Source organism: Pipistrellus hanaki (assembly GCF_964339955.1).
Source record: "Pipistrellus hanaki genome assembly, chromosome: 10".
Taxonomy (NCBI): domain Eukaryota; kingdom Metazoa; phylum Chordata; class Mammalia; order Chiroptera; family Vespertilionidae; genus Pipistrellus; species Pipistrellus hanaki.
Genome location: NC_140512.1, coordinates 67,431,057 through 67,442,751, shown reverse-complemented (window position 1 = coordinate 67,442,751; position 11,695 = coordinate 67,431,057). Strand labels below are relative to the sequence as shown.

The following is an 11,695-nucleotide window of genomic DNA, read 5'->3' as shown; positions in this document are numbered from 1 at the left end:
AAACCACACCCCTCCTGCCCCTGTGCACTAATTTCATGCACTGAGCCTCTAGTAGTTTATAAAATGGAAGCATTTTTTTAAGTATTTTTAACACAGATGAACTTCCATAACATCTCTATTCAGCTCAGGCAAACCACTAAGGACATGTCCAATCTAACAAAAGGGAATATGCAAATTAACCATCCCTCTGTCACAAAGATGGTGGCACCCATAGCCACAAGATGGTGGGGCCCAGTCCTCTCAGCCCTGCCCGAGTCCCCCAGTCCCAGGGGGGCTGCCACTGAGAGCGGGCAGCATGAGCAGCTTGGTGAAATGCTTGCCTAGTTGCTGTGCTGACAAGGCAGGCATTCCACCCCAGCCTCGGAGGGCCTCTGGGCAGCGGGCATGGAGTGGCTGGGGGGGGGAGAGGTGAGGCAAGCGTTCCATGCCCGGCTGCAGACGGGCCTCTGGGTCACAGAGAGCCTCTGGGCAGTGGGCTCAGAGCCGCCAGGCCCCACAGAGAGCTGCTGGTGCACAGATTCGTGCCCAGGGCTACTAGCTGTATAATAACTTCCCCACCCTGCACCTACAGTACGAAGTAGCAATATTAGTTAAGGAGTCATCAGATGGTTTACTCCTTAAGTCTGATATGACAAATATTTTAAATCAAGACAAAAAAAGAACAGAAGTTTTTAAACATCTCTAAATTTAATTTATACAAAATAATCTTTTGGCCAAACTTTTGCAATGATAGTTATTATTATAGTTCTCCTGCTCCTCACCCTCCACCCCCCACTGAGTCCCTCTACTCTGCTCCCTCTCCATCCTCAGGCCTTCACTGCACTATTGTCTGTGTCTGTGGGTTATGTATACATCCATGTTAAGTTCTTTAAAACAAAGGTACCTGACCTCTAGTTTTTGTAGGGTCTAGTGCTCAGAGGGAAGGAAGATCTTTGGCTTTATAAAACAGTCCCCTTATAAAACCACTAAAAAACTAAAGGTCTGGTTCTCTTAAGATATGGTTAAGTTGTTTGGAAAGCTGAGGATAAGGACCTGTTAGTTCTAACTTTCCTATGTTTTACACGTGCTTATGTACTAATACAATTTTTTAGGCTTTCCAAATGTTTTAAGTAAAGCAGCTATTTTTCAAACCTTTAATTGGGCAGACAGTTGATAACTAAAAAACAAATTAGAAAATAAAGCAACAATGAAGCAATAAATTACAAAATGAGAATGTTCACAAGCTACTTAACAATATAAATTCAGGGTATTTACAAGATACAAAAGGCTGTACTTCCTGAGCATTCTAACATTGACAATTAAAAACTTCTTTAGTAAATCTTCTTCTTCTCATTGATGGAGCTGAAAAATAGGAGGAGTGCTTGGGGAGAGGAAAAGAAGTGAGAACCAGCAAATCAACAAACATCCCATTAATACCGATGCCTTTTAGTCTGTGCCTTTGTAGAGAACTTTCAAATAATTATAACCTTATAGTAAACGTTTCTGTCTGATTAAATAAAATCTCAATAGTGTCTATTGTGGTCAAATCACAATTAAAACAAAATTACCATATGCCAGCACATATAATCATCGCTCTGGTGGTTGGAAAACTGGCTCGAGGACATAGGAGGGTACATGTTGATGAGGGAAGGCCATGCTTGGAGAAAGCTGTCTTTTTTATCACCTTTTTTCCATTTTTACTTCATCACCATCCTCCTGTCTGAGCTTGAACACAGGAATCTGCTGACCATCCTTAAGCTCTAAGAAGACCTCATCAAGGTTCCACCTGATAGAAATCAAAAGTAATCCAGAAAACATTGGCAAATGACATGGTCAAAAGAGGGGGAAAACAGGTGTTTGGAATATTGTCTTAAATTTTTTAAACACTAATTTATGTTATAACTAGGTGAACATAACATTTTCACGTTTTATTTATTTTTTAAGAATAGTTTACTGATTTTTCAAGCGAGAGGGAGGGAGGAAAAAAGGGTGGGAGGGCAGGAAGGAAAGAGAGAGAAAATCAATTAGTTGCCTCCTGTATACCCCATACCCAGGGATCAAGCTGTAACCAGGGCATGTGCCCTCGACGGGGAAACTAAATAGCAAACTCCTGTGCCAGAATGATGGTTAGGGCAAGCCACACTGGCTAGGACTTAATGAAAGTTTTATTACAGGCTCAGTATTTAACCAGCATCATTTCAAGGCACGTTACCAATGAATGACTGATGGGTAAATTGAAGCGGCCTCAGGAAAAAGGAGCACCTTGCTCCCCATGTCCTAATTCACTTGGGCCTTCAATTCTTGGCTGGAATCTGGCCTGCTCCTCCACTAATCCCATTGGAGTCAATGTGGTCAGGGGAGGCATGAGGGGGCCGCCTAACGGCGCCTACTCATTTTGTGTTGGGGAATTAAAACACATCCTGGCTAAACAGCAAACATCTCTGAGAGAGCTTCCCTGAAGAAACGAGTGAATACAGCTTTTGGCAACCAGACAAGAAAAGCCAATTAATGGTATGCAAAAGTTATATAAAAATGTGTTGAGCCGAAGCCGGTTTGGCTCAGTGGTAGAGCGTCGGTCTGCGGACTGAAAGGTCCCAGGTTCGATTCCGGTCAAAGGCATGTACCTTGGTTGCAGGCATATCCCCAGAAGGGGGTGTGCAAGAGGCAGCTGGTCAATGTTTCTCTCTCATTGACGTTTCTAGCTCTCTAGCTCTCTCCCTTTCTCTCTGTTAAAAATCAATAAAATATTTTTTTTTTTAAATGTGTTGAATGATTTTGGAATAGGAATCCATGTCTTTAATTATATGTAATGATTGAGGCAGTAGTGTTAGAAGTGTAAAATTATTGTAGACCTACACTATAACTGAAAAGTTCTTCATATTCAGCAGAATAAGGGGTAGACAATTGGATGGATTGCATTGGATAGAATGTCTGGACTAAGAGCCAAAGCACTAGCTTGCTGTTCCGGCTGTAAAACTTTTCAAGCTTTGAAAAAGTAATTTTTATTACCACAATTACATAACTACAAATGAAAATGGGAATCAGGATTGTTTCCATCAGAAGGTCCCCTTCCTCCATACCCACCCACTATCCCATAATACCTTTTAAAGGGGGATTCTCTGGAGGAGATGACATAGAGATGGCCTGCTGCCTTGGATCCAGAGACAGGAATCTTCAACTAGAAGTGTAAAATGAGAGATAGAATTGGATATGTTGCTGCCTCTCAAGAGATGACAAAATGATAATAGAGCTAACCCTATAAAAACCAGTGCTTATCTACAGAATCTGGCTATTTTATAACTTCAGTCTTCTTGGAGAATCCACCTGGTTTTCTTTCTGGCCCCCTCCAAATGTCCTGCTCCTCATTGGATGGTTTGGTGAGGTCAAAGGCATCCCTCTTGTTTAGCAAGGAAATCTTATATGCCAAACTCAATACTCTGAGTACTTGCAATGATTACTTAAAAATCCAGTTAGAGAAGAACAAACTACTGATACATGTAACAATATGGATGAGTATCAACAACATGCTGAGCGAAAAGAGCCTCACCCAACAGGAATTCCATACTCTAGAACAGGCTAAAGTACACTGGGGGAAAACATCAGAGAAGTGGTCGCCTCTGCTCCGGCTGGCAGATGCGAAAGGGGACCAACTGGGAACAGCATGAGCGCACTTTCAGGTGTTGGGAACAGTCCATATCTAGATAGCGGCTTGAAGGGGACTTGTTAAAACTCATAAAATAAAACACATGGATTTGTACTTTCATAGAATGTAAATTTTCCCTTAAAAAAAAAGAGCCATAAACAAATATTCAACTCTAGTTAATGATATACATTCTTATGTTTAAAGATAAAGTGTGTGGATGTTTGAAAATAAGAAGGTGTTCATGGACAAACCTTATTATGGCTAGATGAATAGGTATGGGACAGAGCAAGTAGAGCAAAACACTATTTGTAGAATACAGGTAGCTACCATGTGGGTTCCACAGCATACATTCTTTTATTTTTTTTCTGTTGTTTAAGACTTTTCACAATACAGTAGGAGAAAAAAGTCCACTATCTAAAAGGAGAAACTACCGTGTTTCCCCGAAAATAAGACATCCTCCGAAAATAAGACCTAGCGCATGGAAAGATAAGACATCCCCTGAAAATAAGACCTAGCGCAACTTTGGGAGAAAAAATTAATATAAGACACTGTCTTATTTTCGGGGAAACAGGGTATTACCAGCAAGTTGGTACACATTTTAACCTGGACCATAAAGAACAGGTCTTAAGAAAAATATGTAAAGGCTCATTTGGGAAAGACAAGGAAATCTCGGTTAGTTCATCCTCACCAGTCACCCACCACAGGCTGGGCTCACACCACATGGCCAGGTGCTGCCTGGATGCTGCCATGCCCCGATCCTAGGGAGTCAGCCTGGGAACCTCAGAGCTGGTAGGTGTTTACTAATATGCTACTATTTTAAAAATACTGAATGCAACCTTTTGTTTCTCAATGAAAACAAGACACCTTGAGCCAAGTGGAGGGGACACAATGTAACAAGGAAATCCATCATAAGGTGCTTCCCAGGGTGCCTTCCTGTGCCCCAGGTGATAGGCAAAGGTCCTTTCATGGGCTAAGAGATGGTGTATCTTATCCACAGCAAATTGTCGCCAAGAGGAAGAATGCTTGGGTACACATATTAGTGTTTTCCAAAATCCTCTTTCATTTATTTAAATACACTTTAAAGACACAAACTTGGAATGATGGCTCCACACCCCAAGTCATACTAACGTAATTCTTCTTCAGAGTCCTACTTTTGGAATCAAACCACAGCTCTTCTCAGGGGGTTACACAATTAAGCAATATAGCATACATTGAGCATCTCTTCATGCTAAAAGAAAAACAAAAAAAGGGGGTGTGCGTGATAAAAGGGCAGAGGATTTTGGAAGAACAGCAGAGGGTTCAGTGTCTGAACTTCGGGCAGTTGTGTCTCTGTGGGTGACGAGGTGCTTTACGGACTGGGTTCTTCACTGCCCAGACTTTGCCAAGAGTAAAGCAGGAGGTCTGATAAGCCAATGTGTTGGTAGAGACAATTTCACACATACACTTGGGGGGAAAACCCTTCAATATGACAACTCCTTATGAAAAACTGAAACTTCTCACCTCTGAATGAAATAAAGAAACTCCAAATAGGGATTGGGGATAAGATGCCCTGTGTTATTTAGAGGCATCCTTATAAATAAATAGCTGACTGTAAAGGAAGTGAAGAACCCTGACAGGATGTCACACATACTTCACTAGAAAAGCAAAGGTTGGGTCAAGAGGAGGCTCTGGGGAGCAGGCGTTGAACTCCTGTCACTGTGCTCTCACACTGTTCAGCAGCAGAGGCCAGTGCCTGGCACCACAGCCAACGCAGTCACACAGGGCAACCTCAGGCCTGGGCTGCAGGCGGGAAGAAGCCTCTCCGCAGCAGCCGATGTGCTAGAACACTGTTCTCCTCTAAAACTAGGTTGCATCAACCATTCATTGGATCACCACATCAATGGTTGCTGCATCAACCTGCCTTCAGCAAAGGTGCTTGCAGGCTTCTTGAGCATAGAAGCCAGGCCCTGTGCTCTGAGCTGAGAGACACCCTGAGTAGCCAGACCCAACCCCTGACCTTGTGTGTGCAGGGATCCAGCCAAGTGAATAGAGATGGAGAAACACAGAGGAGCCACACCACATAGGGTGAGGAAGTTGGAAGACAATGAAAATAAGACTATCAAGCACAGAGCAGGCACAATACACATTCACGTTCCCTTTCCTCCTCTCTCACTTGATGGCACCACTGTCTTTCCACTCATCCATGCTAGACATTAGAGCATCATCTCTGACACACTTCTCTCCTGCTATAAAACTGTTACCTAGTCCTTAGTCCCATCACCTGGCAACCACCACACTCTTCATATCCATCTCTCATTCCTCTAGACCAGTGTTTCCCAAAGTGTGGTACGCGTACCCCAAAGGGTACGGGAAGTTCGGTGGGGATACGCGTTGCACCGGAGTTTGGTGGGGGTATGCACTGTACCGTGCTTAGCTGCGCCTAATTCTACGTTCTCAGGAGTACCAGGGGTACTCAGCATTACAAAAATTATAGAAGGGGTACACATATGTCAAAAGTTTGGGAAACACTGCTCTAGACCATAGCTCTGGACCATGCTCTCACCACTGTACACCCAGGTGGCAATAATGCTCTCCTAAAGGCTTCCAATCCCTGGGTATTCCCAATCTGAATTAATTACCTTGCTTTAAACCCAGACTATAGAAAGCGGTTATAGGGTTAAGTCTCGGACTGACCTGCTGGCAAAGTGGCACATAAGTCCCAACTTGGAGGGCATAGCCTTCAAGCATAATTAAGCTTGATCTTGTGACTGCTCCCTAGATCTTTCCTGTGCAACTAATGGGCTGTGGGAGGTGCAACAAGTGCTGCCAAACAAGTGAAACTTATAAGAACATTGTAAATTAACTTGTTTACCTCCGACTATAAAATAAACCATCAGCTTGCAGTCTGGATCTGTTCTGTGGCCTCAGCAAGGCACAGAAGATCCACCTAGACCCAGCTTATTCTCTTCGTCTGTCTTTTCTTCATCCTTCACCGGCCCTCCCTCAGGCTGGCTGAATCTTTGGCTGTGCTGGTGCGGCACACCAGATCAAATATTTATCAGAATACTTGAGCACAAATTGCTACTATAGTTAACAAAAAAACTACTTCCATGAAAAATAATAAAAACAATTACAAAAAAATAAACTAGGTCAAAGCATCACACTCTTATTTTCAAAATACTCAGAGCTCCTGCTGGCCACAGAATCAAGTGTGTGCACCTCATATGGTGAGGTTGCAGCCCTCTAGTTGCCCCCAGTCCACTAACCACTCCACTCATGGCCTTTACTCTGTCTTATTCTGGAATTTGGAATTATAAACTATAAACTCTCAGAAAGCCTTCTGCACTTCTATATTCCCCACAAAGCCGAGAATCACTTTTCTAGCTCAACACATTCTTGTTAATCAGAAGAACAAATGCATTTTGTATTCTGCTGAGGTTTAACAGCTAAACTATGAAAGAAGACAAAATATAGTTGGAAAAAATAGTCTGGCATTCCAGACAATCAATGTAAACAAATAAGATTCAAAACTAAAATTTAAAGAAGTTGTTTACATTTGAATAAGAGTTAACTGGCTGTCGATATATTTCAAGTTCGAAGCTAAAATACGTGGTGGCAAACTACCACTGGTCATTTCTCTATCAGTTCAAAATGGCACTTGAGCACAAACACTGCATTCCCTGCCACATCAATTGTCCTAAAAGGAAGAAAAATGCACAAGAATAAATTACCCCCAATTTTTTTAAAAAGGTCCCCAGTAGTACCTATCCCACTGTCTCTCCTGCTGTCTCTCCGATTCAGGAGGCCCATCCTATCCTTCAGGAGACACCTAGCCTAGTTTGCTGGGGGAGCATATTACCTTGGCATCAGCAATGTCCACAAAGTTGTTACTGTCCATGAGCTGAAGATAGTGAGTGTTGAGAGGAGTGCCCAGAGCTTCCAGGGCTTCACGGTGGCTCTGCAGCTGCTCCAATCCCAGCTGGTAGTAGGAAGCCCTGGAAAAAGCTTCTAAGTGAGAAAGACAGTTGTTACATTTCTGTTGTCTTTATTGAACTTGGTCAGGCAGACTCTCTGTAGAGAGTTAGATGATACAATATATGTACAACACGGAAACAGATACAATTATGAAAGTATAGATGGAAGGATTAGGGAAAATCTACTCTAAACTGTCCATTTTAGAGACTCCAAAATCAAAGTCTACAAAGTCAGGATCTGTGAGGATGTGGCCGGCATTGCTGGGCTAAATACTTAACCTTTCCATGCCTCAATTTATTTTTTTAAATACATTTTAAAAATATATATTTTATTGATTTTTTACAGAGAGGAAGGGAGAGGGATAGAGAATTAGAAACATTGATGAGAGAGAAACATCAATCAGCTGCCTCCTACATACCCCCTACTGAAGATGTGCCTGCAACCAAGGTACATGCCCTTGACTGGAATCGAACCTGGGACCCTTCAATCTTCAGGCGGACGCTCTATCCACTGAGCCAAACTGGTTAGGGCTCCATGTCTCAATTTCTTCATCTCTCATTTCCTGATTCATTTACTACCTCATTTCTTCATCTAAGGGGTTTGATCGTCTCTCAAGCTCCTTTTGGTCCTAGAACCATAATTTTCTCAAAGAGACACACCTGGCTCAAGGTACAGCTGCAGCCAGAATGTAAGACTGAACTTCTACTAAAATGAAGGTCATGATAAACCAGCATGAAATAGACCATAACATCAATGACAACAAAACCCTCAGGCCAAGATTATAGAACATTAAAATGTTGTTTTTTCAAGTTTACAGGTTTATGCTGACATTTCATGTAGATAAGTTATAACCTGCTCTGTCTCAGATACCCTTCTTGGCCCAAAGTCTTTGAGGAATTCCAGGAAGCACCTCCCTACAATTGCAAGGTACTAGGGAGATAGCCTCTTGGTCAACTGAAAGAATGGTGGAGAGGACACTGTGCTTTGTTCAGCTATCTGTTGGTAGTTCTAACATCCTGGCAAAAAGCAAAAATGCTGTAGGGTGAGGGCGAAGAGTCAAGCTGAGAGGGCATAGAAGAGCTTCGAAGAAAATCATTCTGGAAAGAAAAAGAAAAAAATGCTGCTGCTTCACAACCTTACATGTCTTGGTTACAATAACTATGGCTTATCTTTACAAATTCACACACTTGAATGCAGTGGAGCTGGAAGGCACATCTTCAAGATTTTGCCATCCTGGACTCTATTTTAGTTCCTGCTCTCACCAGAATCCCTTGCTCAAGGTCCCCTCCTCCACTAAACCAACATCAAAGAATGGCAGGACCAACAGGCTGAGCACACTTGAGAAATAGAGCCAGTTTTCCCCACCTGTGAACCATCTGGTATCTCTCTGTTCTTTACATAATCTCAACCATCTTGGATCTCCTGTGTACACTCTGGAGCAGACGTCCATCTTGCTTTTTGCAAGGCTTCTTATGCAGAGAAACTGGGGTCCTTTTGTTAACATGGGTAGCTAGATATTAATAAAGGAAGGAAGCAAAGGGAACCAGGCATTAAGAAGCCTAGCAAACTGGGAAGCTGAATCCAATATTGAGCCTGCTTAACTGGAAAGCGATAGCCCTACTCGCCTCTGCCTCAGCCTTGCCACCCTGGCTTTGCCCAGAATGATATTCAGTCTAATTAGCACATTACCCTTTTATTAATATAGACATGCCTGTGGGATTAGGCCTAAACCAGCAGTCGGGCATCCCTCTCACAATCCAGAATTGCTGGCTCCTAACCATTCACCTGCCTGCCTGCTTGATTGCCCCTAACTGCTCTGCCCTGCTGGCCTGGCCACCCCTAACTGTTCTCCCCTGCTAGCCTGGTCACCTCTATCTGTCTCTGCCTTGGCCCCGCCACCCTGGCTTTGTCCAGAAGGACATCCAGAAGATGTCCAGTCTAATTAGCATATTACCCTTTTATTAGTATAGATTTTGTCAGATATGGGTATTGCTACTCCAGTTTTTTGTTTGTTTGTTTCCATTTTCCTGGGGAAATGTTGCATCCCTTCGCTACCATCCTGTGTGTCATTTGTTCTGAGGTGGGACTCTTGTAGGCAGCATATAATTGGGTCATGTTTTTAACCCTTCCAGCTAACCTACTATTGTCTTTTGATTGGAGCATATAATCCATTTCCACTTAAAAGTTTTTATTGATAGTACTTATTTAGTGCCATTTTAATTCTTTATGCCTGTTTCTCTCCCTATATATTTCTTCTCATTGCTGCAGTCCCTTGAGCATTTCTTACGGTGCTGGTTTTAGTGGTGATAAACTCTAGTCTTTTTTCTTTTCTGGGAAGCTTTTCTACTACCATCTATTTTGAATGATGGTTTTGCTGGATATAGTAATCTTGGTTTCAGATCCTTGGTATTTATTACTTTGCAATATTCATGCCATTCCCTACTGGCCTATAGAGTTTCTGATGAGAACTCAGATATCTGCCTTTTGGGAGCTCCTTTGTAAGTAACAAATTGCTTTTCTTTTTCTGCCTTTAAGACTTTCTCTTTATCTTTAATTTTTGGAATCTTAATTATGATGTGTCTGGGCATGGCCCTGTTTGGGTTCTTCTTGCTTGGGACTCTCTGTGCCTCCAAGACTTGTGTGACTTTTTTCTTCACCATGTTAGGGATATTTTCTGCCATTATTTCTTCAAATAGGTTCTCTAGCTCTTGCTCACTTTATTCTCCTTCTGACAATCCTATTATGTGAATTTGTTATGTTTCATGGTATATCAGCTTCCTTAAGCTCTCCACCTGTTTTTTCTTAGTTTTTTTCTCCCATGTTCTAATTCACTGATCTAATCCTAGGCTTCCCCTAACCCACTGTGTATTCCTTCCACTATGTGCTTTCTTATGCTACGTCATTCTTCATAGTTACTATATTTTTTATCATGCTTTGAGCATCTTTGCCATCATTATTCTGAGCTCCATGTCTGATAAATTTCTTATCTCCACTTCATTTACCTCTTCTGGAGAATTCTCTTGTTCTTTAATCTGGGCCTTGTATTTTTGTCTCCCCATTTCGGCTATCTGTTTGGGTTTGTGTCTCTGTATTAATAATCTGGTATGAGTCCCAATCGCTAGTGCAGGACAATGTCAAATGCTATTACTGTACTGAGTACCCTGTTTGGAGCTATCAGCAATCATCAGCTGGTGGCTATCTCTGTTGGGCTAGATGCCTTTGGAAAAGACCAAGATGTGCACCAGGGTCTGCTTTTCCTAGCCCTGGATTAGAACAGGCAAATACCTAAAGCCTACAGAGACCTACCACTGCCTGCAGTCCCATAACACTCTGTTTTGAATAGCCTCAGCGTATATATCACAGGGCAGGGCAATAGGTCCTCCAATAGAGTGGAGTAATGCCTTCCCCTAAGGCAAACACCTCCTGAATAGCAAAGATTAATGGGAGAAAGATAACCTCTCCAGTGTGAGGGAATGACAGCATAGTGAACCAAGGTGGCCGCATTCCAAGCTCCAACCTGAGGCCCCAAACCTGGCTTCTGCTCACACAGCTCACTCTGCCTTCCCTCTGCCAGAGCTCAAGCTGAGCGGCTACACATGAAATTTTATGGGCAGGTACCTACATTTCTAGTCTTCTCTCTCTGGCAGAAATAAACCCTGCTTCTTGTCACAACTAGATGTTATGTGCATGCCTTGATCAGTTCTGGTGTGCTGGCTGGGGAACCCAACTGGTTTAGACCCCAGAGTTCTCAATGGGAACCCTCTACAGCTGAGATATCCATCAGGAACTTCAGCTGCTGTCTATGGGAGACTGGCCAGCCCTTTCATGCCTCCACACTTCCTACCAGTCTCTATGTAGTCTCCACTTTCCATCCTTAGTTATCAGGGTTCTTTCCAGCTAGTTTTCATTGGCTTTTCAGAGTGGTTTCTCTATACTTTAGTTGTATTCCCAGTTTGTTCCTGGCAGAGTATCAGTATAGCTTCCATTTACTCCACTGCCATTTTGGAATCTCTTTCTTTTTTAATTCACACCAAGAAGATGTTTAAGCCGAAACCGGTTTAGCTCAGTGGTAGAGCGTCGGTCTGCGGACTGAAGGGTCCCAGGTTCGATTCCAGTCAA

At 42.7% G+C, this 11,695-nt stretch overlaps 1 protein-coding gene across 12 annotated transcripts in view; it reads right to left on the bottom strand.

The window, feature by feature from the left end:
- Positions 1-668: 668 nt before the first annotated feature.
- COA1 (cytochrome c oxidase assembly factor 1) overlaps positions 669-11,695 on the bottom strand; it is a 30,206-nt gene continuing 19,179 nt past the window's right edge. For 9 of the 12 annotated variants that reach the window (XM_084896266.1, XM_084896267.1, XM_084896264.1 and 6 more), the window contains 3 exons: positions 7,461-7,609; positions 3,081-3,157; positions 669-1,765 (listed from right to left, as the gene is read on the bottom strand). In XM_084896266.1, the coding sequence (XP_084752392.1) occupies positions 1,660-1,765; positions 3,081-3,157; positions 7,461-7,609 (332 nt within the window). In that variant the 3' untranslated portion in view covers positions 669-1,659. Of the gene's footprint in view, positions 1,766-3,080; positions 3,158-7,460; positions 7,610-8,941; positions 9,489-11,695 lie in introns of those variants that run through there. The other 3 variants (XM_084896263.1, XM_084896262.1, XM_084896260.1) reach the window with 2 other exon arrangements.